The sequence below is a fragment of the Pseudophryne corroboree genome, chromosome 2 (assembly GCF_028390025.1).
Source record: "Pseudophryne corroboree isolate aPseCor3 chromosome 2, aPseCor3.hap2, whole genome shotgun sequence".
Classification (NCBI taxonomy): Eukaryota; Metazoa; Chordata; class Amphibia; order Anura; family Myobatrachidae; genus Pseudophryne; species Pseudophryne corroboree.
In genome coordinates this window covers 221,923,889-221,949,270 of record NC_086445.1, presented here as the reverse complement: position 1 = coordinate 221,949,270, position 25,382 = coordinate 221,923,889, and the positions used below count along the sequence as shown (strand labels likewise).

The window sequence follows — 25,382 nt, the reverse complement described above, 5'->3', positions numbered from 1 at the left end:
CACTCCGTGCTAACAACAGTCTGGTTCCAGCCAGTATCCACAGCAGCTGTTTTACCTTCAGCAACCCAGCTTCTCCTGGAACACCAGCTGGCACAATCCTGGGTTACCTCCATTGCTACAGTCGGGCCTGGTAAGGACTTTCCATCTAGAAGATCATAAGAACTATCTCACACTACCAGTGCCCTGTGGCTCCTGCCATCCTGTAGTACCCAGGAACTGTATTTATTATTTGCTGACTTTTACGTTTTCTTTTACTGCTGCTGTGTTGCGGAGTTGTCATAATAAACATCATTGACTTTTATCTAAGTTGTCGTGGTCACGCCTTCGGGCAGTTATTATTCATGTTACTTACATGTGCAGGGGTCTGATACAACCTCCCAGGTTCCGGTACATCTCAGCCCCTACAACTGAGGCTGCCTCCCGTCAGCTCAGGCCCTCAGTTGTGACAGTAAGCACTGACCTAATGAATCCAGCCGGAGACCAGGATCAAGCGGCCAGGCCGATGCAAGAACTGGCAGCCCGACTAGAACATCAGGAGGCTGCACAGGGCCACATCATCCGCTGTCTCCAGGATCTCTCTACTCGGCTGGATGGGATTCAGACAACTCTCCGTGGATCAGGCGCATCTGGTGCGTCAACCACAGTGACTCCAGCTATAACCCCACCCACCTTACCCATTTCTGCTCCACGTCTTCATCTTCCAACGCCAGCAAAATTTGACGGATCTCCAAGATTCTGCAGGGGATTTCTCAACCAGTGTGAGATTCAGTTTGAGCTACAACCTGGCAATTTTCCCAGTGACCGTACAAAAATTGCCTACATCATCTCTCTTCTCAGTGGCTCCGCCCTTGACTGGGCATCACCGTTATGGGAGAGGTCCGACACCCTGCTATCTTCTTACACTGCATTCGTGTCAACATTCAGGCGCATCTTCGACGAGCCAGGCCGGGTAACCTCAGCTTCATCCGAGATTCTCCGTTTACGCCAGGGGTCACGTACTGTAGGACAATATCTGATACAGTTCCAGATCCTGGCATCCGAACTGGCATGGAACGACGAGGCCCTGTATGCTGCATTCTGGCATGGCTTATCTGAGCTTATTAAAGATGAGTTAGCTACCAGAGACTTACCTTCTAAGTTAGATGAGCTAATCTCACTCTGCACGAAAGTTGATTTACGTTTCAGAGAGAGAGCAACTGAGCGTGGAAGATCATCTGCTCCAAAATCTTCTGCTCCTCCTCCTCGTCAACTGTCACCATCTAAAGATGAGCCCATGCAAATTGGCCGTTCCCGTTTAACTCCTGCTGAGCGCCGAAGACGTCTCTCTGAGTCTCTTTGTCTTTACTGTGCAGCTCCGTCTCACACCATCAATGCCTGTCCCGAACGTCCGGGAAAACTCCAAACCCTAGCTCGCCCAGGAGAGGGCCGGCTAGGAGTAATGATCTCCTCTCCATCTCCTCATGATTGTAATCTCCCAGTCTCGCTTCAAGTTGCTCAACGTTATCGGAACGTCATTGCTCTCCTTGATTCCGGAGCAGCTGGGAACTTTATTACTGAAGCCTATGTTAAACGGTGGTCCCTACCCACCGAGAGACTTCCTTCCTCCTTTTCCTTAACTGCCGTGGATGGCAGTAAAATTTTTGATACTGTTATTGCTCTAAGGACTCTACCAGTTCGTCTGAGAGTGGGAGTTCTTCATTCCGAACTTATTTCACTTTTAGCGATTCCAAGAGCCACACATCCTGTGGTCCTGGGCCTTCCATGGCTCCGTCTTCACAATCCTACAATTGATTGGACGACTACGCAAATCCTGGCATGGGGTTCCTCCTGTGCAGAGACATGTTTGTTTAAAGTATTGCCTGTCTGTTCTTCCTCCCCCAGGTCGTCTGATGTTCCACCTCCTCCATATCAAGATTTCACGGATGTGTTCAGTAAAGCTTCTGCTGATATCCTTCCTCCTCATAGAGAATGGGACTGCCCGATTGATCTCGTTCCAGGGAAGGTTCCACCTCGAGGCCGAACTTATCCGTTGTCTCTGCCTGAGACGCATTCTATGGAGGAATACATTAAAGAGAACCTAGCAAAGGGGTTCATTCGACCTTCTTCTTCCCCAGCCGGCGCAGGCTTCTTTTTTGTAAAAAAGAAAGATGGTGGTCTGCGGCCGTGCATCGACTACAGAGGTTTGAACGACATTACCATCAAGAACCGTTATCCTTTACCCCTGATTACTGAGCTCTTTGACAGAGTTAGCGGAGCTACCATCTTTACAAAGCTGGACTTGCGAGGTGCATACAATCTCATCCGGATCCGTGAGGGTGACGAGTGGAAGACCGCCTTTAACACCCGTGACGGACATTATGAGTACCTCGTCATGCCCTTCGGATTGAGCAATGCTCCAGCTGTCTTCCAGCATTTTGTCAATGAGATTTTCAGAGACATTCTATACCGTCATGTCGTGGTCTATCTAGACGATATCCTCATTTTTGCCAACGATTTAGAGGAACATCGTTTTTGGGTTAAAGAGGTTCTGTCCCGTCTCCGTGTCAATCATCTCTATTGCAAATTAGAAAAATGCGTCTTTGAAGTCAAGTCCATTCCGTTTCTAGGGTACATTGTGTCCGGTTCCGGACTAGAGATGGATCCTGAGAAACTACAAGCAATTCAGAATTGGCCGGTACCCTTAACCCTCAAAGGGGTCCAGAGGTTCTTAGGGTTCGCCAATTATTACCGAAAGTTTATACGAGACTTTTCCACCATTGTGGCGCCTATTACTGCTTTCACCAAGAAGGGTGCTAACCCGTCCAAGTGGTCTGAAGAAGCCATGCAAGCTTTTCATCTTTTAAAACAGAGGTTCATCTCTGCGCCTGTCCTGAAACAGCCTGACATCGACTCTCCTTTCATCCTAGAGGTGGATGCCTCCTCCGTTGGAGTAGGAGCGGTGTTATCTCAGAGGGCTAAAGATGGCCATTTACATCCTTGCAGTTTCTTCTCCCGGAAGTTCTCCCCAGCTGAGCGCAACTATGCCATTGGCGACCAGGAGTTGCTAGCCATCAAGCTCGCTCTAGAAGAGTGGAGGTATCTGTTGGAGGGAGCTTCTCATTTAATCACCATACTTACAGACCACAAGAACCTTTTATACCTGAAGGGCGCACAATGTCTCAACCCTCGTCAGGCCAGATGGGCACTTTTCTTTTCCAGGTTCGACTTTAAACTCCAGTTCTGTCCGGGCTCTCAGAATCGCAAGGCCGATGCCCTTTCCCGCTCATGGGAGCAAGAAAATTAGTCAGATTCTTCAGACAAGCATCCTATTATAAATCCGTTGGCATTCTCCACGGTAGGGATGGACTCTACGCCCCCATCAGGGAAAAGTTTTGTGAAGCCGATGCTAAGGAAGAAGCTCATGCATTGGGCCCATGCTTCCCGTTTTGCCGGACATACAGGTATCCAAAAAACCCTGGAGTTTATCTCTAGGTCCTATTGGTGGCCAACTATGAAAAAGGACGTCTTGGAGTTTATTGCATCTTGCCCAAAGTGTGCCCAACATAAAGTATCCCGCCAGTCGCCTGCGGGGCAACTGGTTCCACTATCCGTTCCCCGTCGACCATGGACCCACTTGTCGATGGATTTCATTACAGACTTACCCATGTGCAACAAGTTCAATACCATCTGGGTAGTTGACCGGTTCACCAAGATGGCACACTTCATTCCTCTCACCGGTCTTCCGTCAGCTTCCAAGTTGGCTCAAGTATTCATACAAGAGATCTTCCAACTCCACGGTCTTCCTGAAGAAATCTCAGATCGAGGAGTTCAATTCACAGCCAAATTCTGGCGAAGTTTATGTCAAGTCCTCCAAGTCAAGCTAAAGTTTTCCACGGCTTACCATCCTCAGACCAATGGTCAAACCGAGAGGGTGAATCAGGACTTGGAGGCCTTCCTCCGCATCTATGTGTCCTCCTCTCAAGATGACTGGGTTCAATTACTTCCCTGGGCCGAGTTCTGTCATAACAACCAGTATCATTCTTCATCTGCTTCAACACCATTCTTCACTAACTTTGGATTCCACCCTAAAGTCCCTGAGTTCCAACCGCTTCCAGCAACTTCTGTTCCCGCAGTGGATATCACCTTGCATCAGTTTGCCAATATCTGGAAGAGCGTACGATCAGCTCTGCTCAAGGCATCGTTCAGGTACAAGAAGTTTGCGGATAAGAAGCGTCGAGCAGTTCCTGCTCTCAAGGTGGGTGATCGGGTATGGTTATCCACGAAGAATTTGAGGTTAAGAGTTCCCAGTATGAAGTTTGCACCTCGCTATATCGGTCCTTTCAAGATTGAACAAGTCATCAATCCTGTTGCTTACAGACTTCAGTTGCCTCCCTTCTTAAAAATACCCAGGACATTCCATGTTTCCCTGTTGAAACCGCTGATCTTGAATCGGTTTCATTCCTCACTTCCTCCAACTCCGAAAGTCCAAACTCAACGAGGCGTTGAGTATGAAGTGGCCAAGATCCTGGACTCACGTCACCGTTACGGTCAACTACAGTATCTTATTGACTGGAAGGGTTACGGCCCTGAGGAACGTTCATGGACCAATGCTTCTGATGTCCATGCTCCTGCCTTGGTCCGGAGATTCCATTCCAAGTTTCCTCAAAAGCCAAAGAAGTGTCCTGGGGCCACTCCTAAAGGGGGGGGTGCTGTCACGATCCGGGTATCTGGACGCCATTTCTTACCCATCAGATGCCTCCTAAGGCTGGCTCAGCGCTCCAGGACCGGATCCCATCTGTTATCCTAATGTTCACATTCCTGCATCCTCTCCTGTCTCTCTGAGACGCTGTCACAGTAACGCCTTATTACATCTGGCATGGCGTCTCCCGCGGCCTCCGCCGCCGTCCCTGAGCTTCTGCATGCAGAGTGTCAGAGTGGCGATTACGTCAGCCGCGGCCTCCGCTGTGTCCGCGTGGTTGGATGTGCACTTGTCAGCCTGGCGTCTCCTGTCTCCAGTGGCCGGCGCCGCCATTACTGTTTTCATTACCACATGGATTACAAACCAAACTTCCCTCCAAGTGTCTGCATGGGCGCAGCCATCTTGGATTCTGTCAGCTGATCATTTCCTCCAATCTGTTGTCAGTATTGTTAATCTGCATAATTGCCTAGCCAATCCCTTCCTTGCTGCAGGTATAAATACACTGTGCCTGAGCAAGGAAGGCGTCAGTGCTTTGGTTGTCAAACCTAGTTCCTGTTTGTCTCTCTCCTGTGATTGTCTTCCAGGTTCCAGCTCCTGTCTCAAGACTTCCACCATAGAGACCCGCACCAGCATTCCACCTGCGGTGTAGCCTGACTCTCCAATCCATTGTGGATTCATCTGTTTCCAGCTACAACATTACCTGCTTCCAGCTCAGCTTCCAGCAGAGTACAGCTTCCCTTAAAGGGCCGGTGTCCTTTCTACACTTTACCACTCTCCACCGGTATTATTATTTCTCCGCTCTCAAGTTCTACATTCCAGTTCATATTTCATCGCTCCCAAGTTCATTTATTATTTAACTGGTTCCAGCCAGTATCCACTCCGTGCTAACAACAGTCTGGTTCCAGCCAGTATCCACAGCAGCTGTTTTACCTTCAGCAACCCAGCTTCTCCTGGAACACCAGCTGGCACAATCCTGGGTTACCTCCATTGCTACAGTCGGGCCTGGTAAGGACTTTCCATCTAGAAGATCATAAGAACTATCTCACACTACCAGTGCCCTGTGGCTCCTGCCATCCTGTAGTACCCAGGAACTGTATTTATTATTTGCTGACTTTTACGTTTTCTTTTACTGCTGCTGTGTTGCGGAGTTGTCATAATAAACATCATTGACTTTTATCTAAGTTGTCGTGGTCACGCCTTCGGGCAGTTATTATTCATGTTACTTACATGTGCAGGGGTCTGATACAACCTCCCAGGTTCCGGTACATCTCAGCCCCTACAACTGAGGCTGCCTCCCGTCAGCTCAGGCCCTCAGTTGTGACACTCCTCTGTTATCATACTGTTAACTGGGTTCAGATCACAAGTTATACGGTGTGATTGGTGTGGCTGGTATGAGTCTTACCCGGGATTCAAAATCCTTCCTTATTGTGTACGCTCGTCCGGGCACAGTATCCTAACTGAGGCTTGGAGGAGGGTCATAGGGGGAGGAGCCAGTGCACACCAGTTAGTCCTAAAGCTTTCTTTAGATGTGCCCAGTCTCCTGCGGAGCCGCTATTCCCCATGGTCCTTACGGAGTCCCCAGCATCCACTACGGACTATGAGAAATAGAATTATCGGTAAGTAAATTCTTATTTTTGTCCGGGCTGTAGCGTCGACTTGGGACTCCGTAAAAGGCATTTAAACATTAAATTAAAATAAAAACATGGGTGCAACACAGAAAACATTGCATATGTAGGCTTGAGCTTTCAGGTATATGAGACAACACTTTAGGCTCCTGCAGCAATAACACAGCAGGGAACTGGAAGAATAACACAGGAAGTTATGGTGCTGACACATTGATGCACTAAACTCTAGTGCACCTGGCTCAAGCACTCATTCTTCCTCACACCAGTGGTGAAACGCAGCAGTGAAATTGGAATGCTCCTCTCTTGTTACATGGGAGTGAATAAGCTCTGAAGATGCTGCAGATGTTTTCTGAGCGTTGGCATCCATGTGTGACAGAGGAGGAACGTTTACCTTTTATTTCAGTGTCAGCATGGGAGCCACAGAGTGTTTATGAATTATATTATTTGTCTATATGGAAAGATGCCAGTCTTGAAAGTAGTGTATGTGCATTATTGGACCTAATGCTAAATTAAAATATATTTATTATATTGCATTTACTAATCTTGTACTTATTCCCATCAGTTTATATTTATTTTATTTGAGGTTTGTGTGTATGGTATGTGTAGATTAAAATTATATCAATTTTATTTAGATCCACGTGACCAAAAATAAAATTATTTACAAGTGTGGTAATCTTAAATGGCATATAACTAAATGTGGTATTATTTATATATATATATATATATATATATATATATATTATATTATATATATATATATATATATATATATATATATATATACTTCAATTGTTGTCAAAGTTTCCTCTTAGCGCTGAAAGTGCCTGTGTGACATCAGACGGATACACAGAATGGAAGCTGCTAAAACAATTTATTGGCCTATCACAGGTGCTTGAAAGGCAGGTGTTAATCTAGACAAGAAAGAAAAAGAAAAAGAAAAAGAAAAAAAAAAGACAAATTCCCCCAGCACCCTGCAATGGGCCAACAAAGAGAGACTTGCTTCCTAGAAAAGAATAAAATGCAGAGGACTTACCCTATATTTGCAAATTTGTGTAAGTCACCAACCACGTCAATGCGTCTCTTCTCAGGTGGTCCTACACTAAATAATAGTCTCAATATGGGTCATATATTCATGTGTTGCTAAAATGACAGCCAAGTCACCTGAAGGAACCCCAAGATTCTCCTATATGGCAATGCAATCAGCATTTTCTTCAGCTACTGACCCTATACATGCCTTTATAAACAAACACAGTGATATACAGAGTGGAAGCTGCTCAATCAATTTATTGGCTCAGACATGTTTGCGAAAGAGTAGTTAAATCTAAACTAGAAAAAAAAAAAAAAAAAAAAAAAAGATAAAAATTCTCCCAGCATACTGAAATGGACCAGCTACCAGCTAAAGAGACTTTCACCCTACATAATAATAAAAAGCAGGAGTGAGTTACAAACATTTGCAAATATATGATAAGCCACCAGCCACATCAAGACGTCTCTGATCAGCTGGTCCTACACTGCATAATAAATTGCCCCACTAGGACATCCCACTAATAATGCCAAGAACTCTCTCGCATGCCATGGCGGTAGATACTAAGCACTTTAGCTCATTGGGACAAGCCAATAACCCCTACAACAGACTAGATCGGGATTAACGCCAGTTCAGTTTTATCTGGATTTTTCTTATTGGCTACCCAAAACATGTGACATCCGTGAGCCAATAAGATGCCGTCTTTAGATCCGAGTAAATGTGAATAAAACCGAACCCGCTCATCTCTACAACAGACAGCTGTCTTTATGTATAGATTTGGATTACACTATGTGTCAAATATACTACTACTCCATACAGTTTACATATTTTAATTAGAGATGTGCACCGGAAATTTTTCGGGTTTTGTGTTTTGGTTTTGGGTTCGGTTCCGTGGCCGTGTTTTGGGTTCGAACGCGTTTTGGCAAAACCTCACCGAATTTTTTTTGTCGGATTCGGGTGTGTTTTGGATTCGGGTGTTTTTTTCAAAAAACCCTAAAAAACAGCTTAAATCATAGAATTTGGGGGTCATTTTGATCCCAAAGTATTATTAACCTCAATAACCATAATTTCCACTCATTTTCAGTCTATTCTGAACACCTCACAATATTATTTTTAGTCCTAAAATTTGCACCGAGGTCGCTGGATGACTAAGCTCAGCGACCCAAGTGGCCGACACAAACACCTGGCCCATCTAGGAGTGGCACTGCAGTGTCACGCAGGATGGCCCTTCCAAAAAACACTCCCCAAACAGCACATGACGCAAAGAAAAAAAGAGGCGCAATGAGGTAGCTGTGTGAGTAAGCTAAGCGACCCTAGTGGCCGACACAAACACCTGGCCCATCTAGGAGTGGCACTGCAGTGTCAGGCCGGATGGCCCTTCCAAAAAATACTCCCCAAACAGCACATGACGCAAAGAAGAAAAAAAAAAGAGGCGCAATGAGGTAGCTGTGTGACTAAGATAAGTGACCCTAGTGGCCGACACAAACACCTGGCCCATCTAGGAGTGGCACTGCAGTGTCACGCAGGATGGCCCTTCCAAAAAATACTCCCCAAACAGCACATGACGCAAAGAAAAATGAAAGAAAAAAGGAGGTGCAAGATGGAATTGTCCTTGGGCCCTCCCACCCACCCTTATGTTGTATAAACAGGACATGCACACTTTAACCAACCCATCATTTCAGTGACAGGGTCTGCCACACGACTGTGACTGAAATGACGGGTTGGTTTGGACCCCCACCAAAAAAGAAGCAATTAATCTCTCCTTGCACAAACTGGCTCTACAGAGGCAAGATGTCCACCTCATCATCATCCTCCGATTCATCACCGTGGGAGGGCAACTTAGGTAGAATAAAGCCAGTTTGTGCAAGGGCCTCCAAATTGCCTCTTTTTCCTGCCAGTATATGTACGGACTGTCTGACGTGCCTACTTGGATGCGGTCACTCATATAATCCTCCACCATTCTTTCAATGGTGAGAGAATCATATGCAGCGACAGTAGACGACATGTCCGTAATCGTTGGCAGGTCCTTCAGTCCGGACCAGATGTCAGCATCAGCAGTCGCTCCAGACTGCCCTGCATCACCGCCAGCGGGTGGGCTCGGAATTCTGAGCCTTTTCCTCGCACCCCCAGTTGCGGGAGAATGTGAAGGAGGAAATGTTGACAGGTCGCGTTCCGCTTGACTTGACAATTTTCTCACCAGCAGTTCTTTAAACCCCTGCAGACTTGTGTCTGCCGGAAAGAGATACAACGTAGGTTTTAAATCTAGGATCGAGCACGGTGGCCAAAATGTAGTGCTCTGATTTCAACAGATTGACCACCCGTGAATCCTTGTTAAGCGAATTAAGGGCTCCATCCACAAGTCCCACATGCCTAGCGGAATCGCTCAGTGTTAGCTCCTCCTTCAATGTCTCCAGCTTCTTCTGCAAAAGCCTGATGAGGGGAATGACCTGACTCAGGCTGGCAGTGTCTGAACTGACTTCACGTGTGGCAAGTTCAAAAGGTTGCAGAACCTTGCACAACGTTGAAATCATTCTCCACTGCGCTTGAGACAGGTGCATTCCACCTCCTATATCGTGGTCAGTTGTATAGGCTTGAATGGCCTTTTGCTGCTCCTCCAACCTCTGAAGCATATAGAGGGTTGAATTCCACCTTGTTACCACTTCTTGCTTCAGATGATGGTAGGGCAGGTTCAGGCGTTTTTGGTGTTGCTCCAGTCTTCTGTACGTGGTGCCTGTACGCCGAAAGTGTCCCGCAATTCTTCTGGCCACCGACAGCATCTCTTGCACGCCCCTGTCGTTTTTTAAATAATTCTGCACCACCAAATTCAAGGTATGTGCAAAACATGGGACGTGCTGGAATTTGCCCAGATTTAATGCACACACAATATTGCTGGCGTTGTCCGATGCCACAAATCCACAGGAGAGTCCAATTGGGGTAAGCCATTCTGCGATGATCTTCCTCAGTTTCCGTAAGAGGTTTTCAGCTGTGTGCGTATTCTGGAAAGCGGTGATACAAAGCGTAGCCTGCCTAGGAAAGAGTTGGCGTTTGCGAGATGCTGCTACTGGTGCCGCCGCTGCTGTTCTTGCGGCGGGAGTCAATACATCTACCCAGTGGGCTGTCACAGTCACATAGTCCTGAGTCTGCCCTGCTCCACTTGTCCACATGTCCGTGGTTAAGTGGACATTGGGTACAACTGCATTTTTTAGGACACTGGTGAGTCTTTTTCTGAGGTCTGTGTACATTTTCGGTATCGCCTGCCTAGAGAAATGGAACCTAGATGGTATTTGGTACCGGGGACACAGTACCTCAAACAAGTCTATAGTTGTCTCTGCAGTAATGATGGATACCGGAACCACGTTTCTCACCGCCCAGGATGCCAAGGCCTCAGTTATCCGCTTTGCAGCAGGATGACTGCTGTGATATTTCATCTTCCTCGCAAAGGACTGTTGGACAATCAATTGCTTACTGGAAGTAGTAAAAGTGGTCTTACGACTTCCCCTCTGGGATGACCATCGACTCCCAGCAGCAACAACAGCAGCACCAGCAGCAGTAGGCGTTACACTCAAGGATGCATCGGAGGAATCCCAGGCAGGAGAGGACTCGTCAGAATTGCCAGTGACATGGCCTGCAGGACTATTGGCATTCCTGGGGAAGGAGGAAATTGACACTGAGGGAGTTGGTGGGGTGGTTTGCGTGAGCTTGGTTACAAGAGGAAGGGATTTACTGGTCAGTGGACTGCTTCCGCTGTCGCCCAAAGTTTTTGAACTCGTCACTGACTTATGATGAATGCGCTGCAGGTGACGTATAAGGGAGGATGTTCCGAGGTGGTTAACGTCCTTACCCCTACTTATTACAGCTTGACAAAGGCAACACACGGCTTGACACCTGTTGTCCGCATTTCTGTTGAAATACTTCCACACCGAAGAGCTGATTTTTTTGGTATTTTCACCAGGCATGTCAATGGCCATATTCCTCCCACGGACAACAGGTGTCTCCCCGGGTGCCTGACTTAAACAAACCACCTCACCATCAGAATCCTCCTTGTCAATTTCCTCCCCAGCGCCAGCAACACCCATATCCTCCTCATCCTGGTGTACTTCAACACTGACATCTTCAATCTGACTATCAGGAACTGGACTGCGGGTGCTCCTTCCAGCACTTGCAGGGGGCGTGCAAATGGTGGAAGGCGCATGCTCTTCACGTCAAGTGTTGGGAAGGTCAGGCATCGCAACCGACACAATTGGACTCTCCTTGTGGATTTGTGATTTCTGCAACCTTTTGGCAAGTTCAAAAGGTTGCAGAACCTTGCACAACGTTGAAATCATTCTCCACTGCGCTTGAGACAGGTGCATTCCACCTCCTATATCGTGGTCAGTTGTATAGGCTTGAATGGCCTTTTGCTGCTCCTCCAACCTCTGAAGCATATAGAGGGTTGAATTCCACCTTGTTACCACTTCTTGCTTCAGATGATGGTAGGGCAGGTTCAGGCGTTTTTGGTGTTGCTCCAGTCTTCTGTACGTGGTGCCTGTACGCCGAAAGTGTCCCACAATTCTTCTGGCCACCGACAGCATCTCTTGCACGCCCCTGTTGTTTTTTTAATAATTCTGCACCACCAAATTCAAGGTATGTGCAAAACATGGGACGTGCTGGAATTTGCCCAGATTTAATGCACACACAATATTGCTGGCGTTGTCCGATGCCACAAATCCACAGGAGAGTCCAATTGGGGTAAGCCATTCTGCGATGATCTTCCTCAGTTGCCGTAAGAGGTTTTCAGCTGTGTGCGTATTCTGGAAAGCGGTGATACAAAGCGTAGCCTGCCTAGGAAAGAGTTGGCGTTTGCGAGATGCTGCTACTGGTGCCGCCGCTGCTGTTCTTGCGGCGGGAGTCAATACATCTACCCAGTGGGCTGTCACAGTCATATAGTCCTGAGTCTGCCCTGCTCCACTTGTCCACATGTCCGTGGTTAAGTGGACATTGGGTACAACTGCATTTTTTAGGACACTGGTGAGTCTTTTTCTGAGGTCTGTGTACATTTTCGGTATCGCCTGCCTAGAGAAATGGAACCTAGATGGTATTTGGTACCGGGGACACAGTACCTCAAACAAGTCTATAGTTGTCTCTGCAGTAATGATGGATACCGGAACCACGTTTCTCACCGCCCAGGATGCCAAGGCCTCAGTTATCCGCTTTGCAGCAGGATGACTGCTGTGATATTTCATCTTCCTCGCAAAGGACTGTTGGACAGTCAATTGCTTACTGGAAGTAGTAAAAGTGGTCTTACGACTTCCCCTCTGGGATGACCATCGACTCCCAGCAGCAACAACAGCAGCACCAGCAGCAGTAGGCGTTACACTCAAGGATGCATCGGAGGAATCCCAGGCAGGAGAGGACTCGTCAGAATTGCCAGTGACATGGCCTGCAGGACTATTGGCATTCCTGGGGAAGGAGGAAATTGACACTGAGGGAGTTGGTGGGGTGGTTTGCGTGAGCTTGGTTACAAGAGGAAGGGATTTACTGGTCAGTGGACTGCTTCCGCTGTCGCCCAAAGTTTTTGAACTTGTCACTGACTTATGATGAATGCGCTGCAGGTGACGTATAAGGGAGGATGTTCCGAGGTGGTTAACGTCCTTACCCCTACTTATTACAGCTTGACAAAGGCAACACACGGCTTGACACCTGTTGTCCGCATTTCTGTTGAAATACTTCCACACCGAAGAGCTGATTTTTTTGGTATTTTCACCAGGCATGTCAATGGCCATATTCCTCCCACGGACAACAGGTGTCTCCCCGGGTGCCTGACTTAAACAAACCACCTCACCATCAGAATCCTCCTTGTCAATTTCCTCCCCAGCGCCAGCAACACCCATATCCTCCTCATCCTGGTGTACTTCAACACTGACATCTTCAATCTGACTATCAGGAACTGGACTGCGGGTGCTCCTTCCAGCAATTGCAGGGGGCGTGCAAATGGTGGAAGGCGCATGCTCTTCACGTCCAGTGTTGGGAAGGTCAGGCATCGCAACCAACACAATTGGACTCTCCTTGTGGATTTGTGATTTCAAAGAATGCACAGTTCTTTGCTGTGCTTTTGCCAGCTTAAGTCTTTTCATTTTTCTAGCAAGAGGCTGAGTGCTTCCATCCTCATGTGAAGCTGAACCACTAGCCATGAACATAGGCCAGGGCCTCAGCCGTTCCTTGCCACTCTGTGTGGTAAATGGCATATTGGCAAGTTTACGCTTCTCCGACGACGATTTTATTTTAGATTTTTGAGTCCTTTTTTTACTGATATTTTGTGTTTTGGATTTTACATGCTCTCAGGGCCGGCCCTAACCAATATGATGCCCTAGGCAAGATTTTGGCTGGTGCCCCCTAGCACCACCACTGGTTGCACCTCTTTTCCAGCACCATCACCCCTCACCCATAGCAGTCCTTATTTTGGTGTTTGTACCCCCTATATTTTAAATAGGAACAGTTCGCACATTTGGCGCACAGCGCAAAAAGGGTGTGTTTTTGCTGGGAAGGGGCATGGCCACACAATAGTAACCCCAATTCCAATTACGCCACACAGCACTGCAACTTTATTCACATTTGATCATGCGATAGTGTCCATAATTCATATTACATCCCACAGTAGTATTACTTTACCTTATAAACATTACTCCTCACAGTAGAGCCCCTTATTCACATAACATCACATTGAATTGCTCCTTATTCACATTACACCACACCCTATTGCTCTTTATTCATATTAGATGACACAGTAGTGCCCTTTCTATACGCAACGCCACATAGTAGAGCACCCTATACACATAATGTTAGTAATGCATTTATACACATAATTCCACACAGTAATGCCCCTTACACATTATTAATGTCCTTATAAACATAATGTGCCTTACACATTATGACAACCTTTATTAATGCCCTTTTACACATAATGGGGCAGATGTATTAACCTGGAGAAGGCATAAGGAAGTGATAAACCAGTGATATGTGCAAGGTGATAAAGGCACCAGCCAATCAGATCCTAACTGTTAATTTACATATTGGAGCTGATTGGCTGGTGGCTTTATCACCTTGCACATATCACTGGTTTATCACTTCCTTATGCCTTCTCCAGGTTAATACATCTTCCCCAATGTCCCTTACATATATGCCGCACATTATTAATGCCCTTATACACATAATGACACATAGTGCCCCCTACACATTTGCTGCACATTATTAGTGCCCCTATACACATAATTACACATATACAGTAGTACCCTGTTACACATATGCCACACATTATTAATGCCCTTATACACATAATGACACACATAGTGCCCCTTACACATGTGTTGCACATTATTAATGCATTTTTACATGACACACTTAATGCTCCTTACACATATTCCGAACACTACTGCACAACCAACCCACTCACATGCACACAGCACTCACACTTCCACTAACACTGTGACCTCTGCCTCTGCTTGGATACAGATGTGTCCTCATAAATCTTGCCTCAATGCTAACGTCGGGCACCTTTTTTTATGGAAATGCATCTTATTTGCATTGCTATGTGGCTAGGATGCAGAAGCAGATTCTGCTGATTAAAATGATATGCAGCATGCCTATATACTGTGTGAGACTGTGGCTGTATCTGCATATGAAATGCTATACAGAATATAGGCATGCCGCATATCATTTTAATCAGCAGAAGCTGCAGATGCCCCTAGGCATATCAAATGCCCTAGGCAATTGCCTAGTTTGCCTATAGCTATGGCCGGCTCTGCATGCTCTGGACTATGACATTGGGCATCGGCCTTGGCAGATGACGTTGATGGAATTTCATCGTCTCGGCCATGACTAGTGGCAGCAGCTTCAGCACGAGGTGGAAGTGGATCTTGATCTTTCCCTATTTTTGGAACCTCAACATTTTTGTTCTCCATATTTTAATAGGCACAACTAAAAGGCACCTCAGGTAAACAATGGAGATGGATGGATACTAGTATACTTATGGATGACGAGTGACTGACGACACAGAGGTAGCTACAGCCGTGGACTACCGTACTGCGTCTGCTAGTATAGAGATGATAATGATATAAAAATATATATATATCACTACTGCAGGTATATATAATATAATGACGGACCTGCTGGACACTGTCAGCAGACTCCTAAACTACTAGTATGAAGAAGATAGAAAAAAAAAACCCACCACAGGTAGGTATACAATTATGGACGAGCACTGACGACACAGAGGTAGCTACAGCCGTGGACTACCGTACTGCGTCTGCTAGTATAGAGATGATAATGATATAAAAATATATATATATATATCACTACTGCAGGTATATATAATATAATGACGGACCTGCTGGACACTGTCAGCAGACTCCTAAACTACTAGTATGAAGAAGATAGAAAAAAAAAACCCACCACAGGTAGGTATACAATTATGGACGAGCACTGACGACACAGAGGTAGCCACAGCCGTGGACTACCGTACTGCGTCTGCTAATATAGAGATGATAAAGATGATAGAGATGAACAAAAAAAATATAACACTACTGCAGGTAAATATTTATATAATATAATGAATGACGGACCTGCTGGACACTGTCAGCAGAATGCGTTTATAGAATAAATAAAAAAAACACACCACAGGAGTGTTTAACTTTTTCAGGCAGACAATATACTGGTGGTCACTGGTCAGTCACACTGGCAGCAAAAGTGTGCACTGTACTCCTGCTATAACTGCACCCCAGTCTCCCCCACAATTCAGCTGTGTGAGCAGTGAGCACTCAGCACAGTCAGATATACATAGATGATATTATCATGCAGCACACTGAGGCTGAGCACAGATATGGTATGTGACTGTGTATCGTTTTTTTTCAGGCAGAGAACGGATTATATTAAATAATAAATAAAACTGGTGGTGGTCACTAGTAACTATCAGCAAAACTCTGCACTCTGAGTACTCCTAATGCTCCCCAAAATTACTAAGTTAGTAGTAAATCAACTCAAGTGTCTCTATCTATTCTAACGGAGAGGATGCCAGCCACGTCCTCTCCCTATCAATCTCAATGCACGTGTGAAAATGGCGGCGACGCGCGGCTCCTTATATAGAATCCGAGTCTCGCGATAGAATACGAGCCTCGCGAGAATCAGACAGCGGGATGATGACGTTCGGGCGCGCTCGGGTTAACCGAGCAAGGCGGGAAGATCCGAGTCTGCCTCGGACCCGTGTAAAAAGGCTGAAGTTCGGGGGGGTTCGGATTCCGAGGAACCGAACCCGCTCATCTCTAATTTTAATATCTACTTTATGGTATGAATTTAACAGCAATGAAGCTGGTCATACAACGCTGAGATAAACTTTGAAAGCAACAGGTTGTAAACACATCAGACGTAAAAGTAAAAATAGAACACTGCAAGTAATTATCTGTCAATGTGTGTTTGCGAGATGGTTTCCTGTAAATACCATTGATGCAATGGCTCTGATCTGGGTAATACTAGGAAAATCTATACTGTGGTTTCAAAGAGTAATGTCATATATTCGATACTGCAACAAGATCATAGACACTGAAAACCACTGAAGGTCAAATTAATTTAAACAGCTAAGAACATGCAATAAAAAAAAAATACACTTGGAGCCCATGACCTGCGCCACATCCTCATCTTGACAATTGAGAGGAGGGGAGGCGAGGCTGCTGCAATGCAATCACCAGCTCAGGCTGGTGGGCAATCCTATTAGGCAGCACCTGTACCCAGTGGAGAGAAGGGAAGCAGCAGCTTCCAATTACTCCCCTGATCTTTGGCTGCAGGAAGACACAGTGGGCGTGGCTAAATTACAATTTGCATCTTTTAGCCCCGCTTACTTCACACCGTCGCCACGATTGCATTGATTTTATCCCCATACTGCCTGCTTCACTAAGAAGCGGGCGGGAAGTGGGAGAGCCACCTACCCTTCCGGGCTGCCAGAGACTATCCAAAAAATCATGAGTCTCCCGCAGCTTTCAGGAGGGCAAGCAAGTATAATTATACGTTATGAGAAGAGACATAGCCTATAGGAAATCAGATTCATCACAGTTTATGTAACCCATATAAGAAACAAAACATGTGGAGCCATACATTTAAATTAGTACAGTACTGTATATCACAAAGAAAAGGAAACAAACACTGAAGTGTATAGGTGTCCAATCTCAATGAAACTAATATATATACTTACACCTGCTGCTCACCTCACCTCAGAAAGTGGGGTGCTGACCCTTACAAAAGATACACAACAACAAAGAATTTGAGGGAGCACTGATGTAAGGTAATAAATGGAATAGATGAACAATAATTATTAAAAAAACAATGATAAGAACATAGTCAATCCAGGAACAGTATTCAAATAATGAATGTTAAAAGAAACCCAGACAATACTGCTGGTATACTAATCCAGATGATTTTTTTATGATTTGTGTGTACTCATGGGGTCCTTTCAATAGGTAATAATAATGTCAATCAGTGGCGGTTTTTACCTATGGGCTGCAGGACTGTAGCCCCCCAGGTAAAATCCGCTACCCAGCTCACTGTCAGTGAAGACAGATGCAGTCCATGAGACTGCACTGGCTTCACTGTGACTTCCTATTGGAAGTCCTACCTGCCAGTCACAGACACTACAGCAGGGTTGGACTGGCACATAGGGAATATAGAGTGTAAGCTCCACTGGGGCAAGGACTGACGTGAATGTCCAAATAGTAGCTGTAAAGCGCTGCGGAATATGTGTGCACTATATAAATAACTGGTAATAAATAAAAGTTGATATAAAAAAGGTAAAGAACCTCATTAACAAATGACTCTAAATACAGAGAAGTTGATGACGTTATACGAAATATGCTCCTATAAGCAGACAACAGAGGTCTTTCACAATCTGCAAATTTAATTATAAGCAAATGCACCTATATCAACCACATTTATAACCTGCCCCCTTCAGTGGTGCACATCTATCACGGGTGCCCAAAAAACAAAAAATGGTTCAGGTGAGACTGAGCTCACAGGCAAAGCGGCACAAGTAGTCGGCGACCATATGTAAGGTAGACCCATCCCAGAATCTCTCCAAACGGCAGTTATGAGGAGAGTTTATTTACCCGATGATGTCCATCTTTCTGTGGGAAACTGGCCAATAGGAAAATGTTATATTTCCGGTAGTCCAATCCAACCACAGTGCTAGCAGTGGTGACTGCTGCTGTGCCGATGCTGGCTAGAGAGCTGGGGGCAAGCCATCAGATGTACTGCAGACAGTGAAGCTCTAGGAGTGCGGTGTGTGTCTGCATGACATCATGATGTCATGCAGTGGTCGCACAGTGTTGCTCCAGGAATGTTTTGCGGAGGCACAGTAACGGAGCTCAGGGCCAGAATTAATTACGTTATGGTGTCAGCAGCTGAATACCACACACAGAAACAGATATTAATACTGGTCTGAGCCTCATTACTGAGCCCCTGTTAAACATTTAACTAGAAGCAAGCCTTTATAATGGATCATGCACAGGCTGGATTTTGTGAGGCCCATAGTGAGCCCCTTGGGAGCCACAGGGCATCTAGGGTGCCTTGTGGGAAATCTGGACCTGCCCCTATGAACCCCAGACCTCCATTCTACATGGCAAACTCGATCATGTAAACACACCAAGTGTACATCCACAATATATGCCACTTTTACACATGTAATAAAGGGATTGGGTGAAAGCCGCAATGGTCCGGACTCCAGAATGCTGGACTGGGTTGGCTCCATACAGCGACTATCGCCGCTGTGGAGCGCTCTGTACCCATCCATGTGTATGTGACAGCTGTCACACATCAAGCAGTGCAGTGAGATGTGCACAGAGAGCTCCACGTGGCAGAATTCCTGCAGGTAACTGGCCCGTTCCAGCGTTCTGGAGTCCGGACTGTTCAGACGTTCACCTAATTCCTATAATAAAATGTCATTTGTGCTGAAAGCATACTTTATTTGCAGCTTAGTAAAGCAAGCTACACTAGGCAATTAATCGGACGCGGATTGTAACAATATATCATCTACATCACGGGTACTCACGGAGCGATCGCTGCTTAAAATCTAAGCAATCTGACTAGATTGCTTAGATTTTAAGCACGATCGCTCCGTGTGTAGCCCCCTCAGCGATAGCGATGCGCAGCCCCGCGCATCGCTATCGCTGCTGCTAGATTGTCAGATTGCTTAGATTTTAAGCAGCGATCGCTCCGTGAGTACCCGTGATGTAGATGATATATCGTTACAATCCGCGTCCGATTAATTGCCTAGTGTATTTTGCTTTACTAAGCTGCAAATAAAGTATGCTTTCAGCACAAATGACATTTTATTATAGGAATTAGGTGAACGTCTGAACAGTCCGGACTCCAGAACGCTGGTACGGGCCAGTTACCTGCAGGACTTCTGCCACTGTAGAGCTCTCTGTGCACATCTCACTGCACTGCTTGATGTGTGACAGCTGTCACATACACATGGATGGGTACAGAGCGCTCCACAGCGGCGAAAGTCGCTGTATGGAGCCAACCCGGTCCAGCATTCTGGAGTCCAGACCATTGCGGCTTTCACCCAATCCCTTTATTACATGTGTAAAAGTGGCATATATTGTGGATGTACACTGCTGGGTGAAGTGAGCGGCCCCCCCGTCTCCCCCCGCACGCTCAGCACAGATCGCGCTGTGCTGAGCGCCAGGAGAGATGTGTGCTGAGCGGTTCGCTCAGCACACATCTCTCTGCCATCGGCCAGTGAGTACTGGCCTTTAGTGTGTACCAGCGATCATGCTTTCCTGGGTCGTCCTGTCAGATGTGCTGCATGCCCAATGGCCAGGGAATGACAGCATGCATTTCAAATGTGGTGGGCAACGATACCTGATCGTGCAGTGTGTAAGGATGGTGCGATGTATTGTACTGTTGCTGGGTACACACATCGTGCAGTGTGTACCCAGCGTTAGTGGGGGGTTTTTTGTTTTGTTTTCTGTTTTTTAAGAAACACAAATCAGATCTATCACTACTAGAGAGAGCTTCATTCTGGGGTTATGGATTGAAGGGTCGACAGTCAAAAGGTCCACAATGTCTAGGTCAACTCCAAATGGTCGACATGCACAAGATCGACACATGAAAAGGTTGACATGAGTTTTCGATGCTTTTTTGGTGTCAAAGTTTCCCTTCCAGCACGTGGACCCCCAATTAGTGCATCACGTCCCCCAGCATGGCTTGCTTCGGTCAGGTTACTAATAGTAATCCATGTGGGTGGTAAAGTATGAAAGAGTGCTAAAAATGAAAAAATAAAATAAAGTCGTCAATCTTTTCATGTGTCGCTAGTGTCATGTCGACCATTTCAACCTCTCAATCTTTTTACCATGTCGAGCTATTATCCAGATACCTTATTCAGGAAATGCGGAATAGCTGTGACTGCTCCACAAACCAAATTCACAGGTAGACAGGACAATGCTTTGGACCAATGTACACATTTTTCCTTCATTACTCACATATATTTCTCTACCTTCTAACACAGTGATGGCTAACCTTGACACTCCAGCTGTTGTTGAACTACACATCTCAGCATGCCCTGCATCATTTTTAGCAAGTCCAAATAGCAAAACTGTAGCAGGGCATGCTGGGATGTGTAGTTCAACAACAGCTGGAGTGTCAAGGTTAGCCATCACTGTTCTAACATTTAAGTCCTCACAGCCCTAACACCTCACAATTGCCAATGACAGTGCATAACCTGTGCAACACTACCCCAGACATCGCTCCCCAGTACATAAAGGGTTCACCCCTAGTGATCCACCACTACAAAGACTAATTTGTGAAGTCTAACTAGGTGTAGGGGACAGCGTGTTTTCTAATGTATACATATACTACAGTAGTGCATTGGCACACCTATCATTTAAATGCATTATAACATTGGTTTTCTGCTTATAGCGCAATTTGCTTTTCACATGTAAATCTTTCTGCCAAGTTTGTGAGCTGGACAACATCTTTACTTTCAGTATTTACATCAGATGTCTATCTGACAGCAAACCTAGGTACGTGGCCCTTTAAGAAACATTTCTGATTAACCCTGCCATAAACTGATTTGTAATACTTATATCATACTTGTAATGTGCCTAGAACACTTGTAAAAGCTCTCAAAATTTATTATTTGAAGTAGGAATAGTTACAGTATCAACAGGTTACAACAATTTTGTCATGATTGCTAGACAAACAATATATTATATACTATGCACTTTCCATAAGCCTGCCTCATTTTACATTTAAATGAACTTTGTGTCATTTGCAAAATCTAATCATTCCTTAAAAACAAACAATATATAAATGAAATGCACATGTACTTAGCACAGCACAGGAAGAAAAAGAAAAGAACAGGTTTAGGCTTAGTTGATAACTTACAAATCCATAGCCCATGTCAAAAAATACTTGTAGGTATTCTTCTTCTTCACCGGGATCCTCTTGTGATCCTAATCTATACACAACTTGTTCCATGTTCTCAGAGTAACGAGGAAGTGCAGGTATTGGAGCTGATGTTAGAGGCTCAGCACTGAGCAGAAAGGGAAGGGCCAGAACTGCTGAACATCAGAATGAGGAAGAAAATTTCTACAAATGTAAAAGCTGCTAGTGAGTACTCTAATTGCATGGCGTCACATCAGATATGACATGTCGGGCATGGTGCCATCTCACATTTGTTGTATCCAATGTATTTATGTAACCATTCTGCTGCCTGGGCAAAGGTTTGGGTTTTTTTTTTCACCTGGATAAAGACACATCCTTCTACAATAATGTTATTATAGGCCCTCTGCTCTGTTACAAAATCAAGTTGTCTTACATAACACAGAGGACCAACACAATATACAACCCTGGTTACCAACATATTGCACAGTCCCAACATGGCAATCTAATCTTTTGCCGCTGCGATCAGAAGTGGAAAAAAAACAAAACAAGTTATACCATTTGCTATCCCAATGGTAAATTACAGAAGGATGTTAAATATATCCATAAGTGGCTGGACTTGATCATAGAGCTTTACAAAGAGAAAAGTCTGCAATGCTGGACAGTTACTACAATCATACAGAAACCAAACAATAGAAACAGAACCATGTCTAGAAGGACATCTCTGGAGAGCAATAATAAATAGGCTTTCCATGCTATCCCTTTAAACTGGGACACTGGTTCTGTAGCTGGCTTAACGCAAGCCGGCATTTCACCTGGTTTTAATCAGCCTCAGAACTTGTGTAATTCATGAGTGTCCCGTTTTAAAGGGATAGTATGGTAAGCCTAATTATGAAGTACAGGTTGAGTATCCCATATCCAAATATTCCGAATTACGGAATATTCCGAAATACGGACTTTTTTGAGTGAGATAGTGGAAACCTTTGTTTTTTAATGGCTCAATGTACACAAACTTTGTTTAATACACAAAGTTATTAAAAATATTGTATTAAATGACCTTCAGGCTGTGTGTATAAGGTGTATATGAAACATAAATGAATTGTGTGAATGTAGACACACTTTGTTTAATGCACAAAGTTATAAAAAATATTGGCTAAAATTACCTTTAGGCTGTGTGTATAAGGTGTATATGAAACATAAATGCATTCTGTGCTTAGATTTAGGTCCCATCACCATGATATCCCATTATGGTATGCAATTATTCCAAAATACGGAAAAATCCCATATCCAACATACCTCTGGTCCCAAGCATTTTGGATAAGGGATACTCAACCTGTATAAAGTAGACAAAGGCGTACTGTGAAATTAGCATTGCTCCTGCTGTGAGACTTGCAAGTGACGTTAAATCATACTTGCCTACCTGATCCTCTCCATGAGGGAGAAAATGCTCTGTTCCTGGACTTTCCTGGTAATGTATGATTGCCATCACCTGTGGTGAAACACCTTTATTATCAATTAACTAGCTCACCACAGAAGATGGCAATCATACATTACCAGGAAAGTCCAGGAACAGAGCATTTTCTCCCTCATGGAGAGGGTCAGGTAGGCAAGTATGCCTTAAATTTACACCAAAGTGCAAAGGTCCAGTTGATGAGGGAAACACAGCCATTTTTCGCTTCGTAAAGCTGGGTACACACCAGTGACATGCAGTAAGGTCAGTAGCTGTTGAGGCACTTGCTAGTATTAAAGCCAGATATACTGTACATACCACCCTATATCATACTTGCCTACCTGACCCTCTCCATGAGGGAGAAAATGCCCTGTTCCTGGACTTTCCTGGTAATGTATGATTGCCATCACCTGTGGTGAAACGCCTTTCTTATCAATTAACTAGCTCACCACAGGTGATGGCAATCATACATTACCAGGAAAGTCCAGGAACAGAGCATTTTCTCCCTCATGGAGAGGGCCAGGTAGGCAAGTATGCCCTATATACAGCCCATTCCCTCTGCAAGCAGCAGAGTAATAGGCAGCAATCACAGCCTTGGCATCCGGGCTTTAGGCCGACCACGTAAAGATCATCAGTCATTTGGTCAGCCACCAATGGTCGACATGCAGTAGGTTGACATGTAAACGGTCGACAGTGCTCGTGGTCATAAGGTACAAAAGGTTGAGACACACATGGTCGACACAGCTTTTTGGTGTGTTTATTTTTTAGCCGTTTAATAAACTTTTTTATACTTCATCATCCACGTGGACTACGATTGGGAATAGTAAACTTGCCCGAAGCATGGCAAGCGAAGCAGTACACTAATTGGGGTTCCACGTGCTTTGAATTAAAAATGACATAAAATATGTAAAAATGTTGTGTCGACCTTACCTACTGTTGAACTTTTGTCAGGTCAGCATTTCATGTGTTGACCTTTTGACCCTGTCAACCTAATGCATGTCGACCAATAGTGATTGACTTTAAGACTGTAGACCTTTGTTATGTAGATCTCATGATCCATACCCCACACAGCTCCCCTCCTCACAGATCACACTGCCTCCACACAGTCCTCTCCTCACAGATCACACTGCCTCCACACAGTCCTCTCCTCACAGATCACACTGCCTCCACACAGTCCCCTCCTCACAGATCACACTGCCACCACACAGTCCTCCTCACAGATCACACTGCCTCCACACAGTCCTCTCCTCACAGATCACACTGCCTCCACACAGTCCCCTCCTCACAGATCACACTGCCACCACACAGTCCTCCTCACAGATCACACTGCCTCCACACAGCCCCCCCCCCCTCACAGATCACACTGCCACCACACAGTCCTCCTCACAGATCACACTGCCACCACACAGTCCTCCTCACAGATCACACTGCCACCACACAGTCCTCCTCACAGATCACACTGCCTCCACACAGCCCCCTCCTCACAGCTCACACTGCCTCCACACAGCCCCCCCCCTCACAGATCACACTGCCACCACACAGTCCTCCTCACAGATCACACTGCCTCCACACAGTCCTCCTAACAGGTCACACTGCCTCCACACAGCCCCCCTCCTCACAAATCACGCTGCCTCCACACAGCTCTCCTCCTCACAGATCACGCTGCCTGCACACAGCCCCCCTCCTCACAGATCACACTGCCTCCACACAGCTCCCCTCCTCACAGATCACACTGCCACCACACAGCCCACTCCTCACAGATCACACTGCCTCCACACAGCTCCCCTCCTCACAGATCACACTGCCTCCACACAGCTCCCCTCCTCACAGATCACACTGCCTCCACACAGCTCCCCTCCTCACAGATCATACAGATCAAGGGCCTAGTTCACTATGGATTGCTATTGAGGCTGAAATAGCAATGTTCACAAACCTGCTAATGCTAAAAATCGCATGTGAAGAGCCGCCTAGAAAGGATAAAAGACGCCCGCCAGTGAGTTCGCAAATCGTATGCATTAGCAGAATTACAATGCATATACAAAAAACAAGCACAATCGACATTTGCGGCTGACCCATGCCTACTCAAAATAATGAGAACGCAGTCGCACCAGGTGCCATGTATTTCACCACAGCATTCGCCGATGACATCGGATATGCGCCCCGAAAATGGCCATGACACGCCTGCGTTTTCCCAACCACTCC

At 45.7% G+C, this 25,382-nt stretch overlaps 1 protein-coding gene across 9 annotated transcripts in view; it reads right to left on the bottom strand.

The window, feature by feature from the left end:
• The window catches only part of ARHGAP9 (Rho GTPase activating protein 9), a 281,901-nt gene that overhangs the window by 112,547 nt on the left and 143,972 nt on the right, over nt 1-25,382 (bottom strand). The window contains exons 1-2 of one of the 9 annotated variants that reach the window (XM_063952389.1): nt 23,522-23,566; nt 21,734-21,909 (exon numbers count right to left, since the gene is read on the bottom strand). The exons of 3 other annotated variants lie outside the window; for them this stretch is intronic. In XM_063952389.1, coding sequence (XP_063808459.1) covers nt 21,734-21,826 — 93 coding nt within the window. In that variant the 5' untranslated portion in view covers nt 21,827-21,909; nt 23,522-23,566. Of the gene's footprint in view, nt 1-21,733; nt 22,099-22,288; nt 22,424-23,026; nt 23,058-23,150; nt 23,193-23,427; nt 23,444-23,521; nt 23,567-25,382 lie in introns of those variants that run through there. 5 more of the 9 variants (XM_063952391.1, XM_063952388.1, XM_063952376.1 and 2 more) reach the window with 5 other exon arrangements.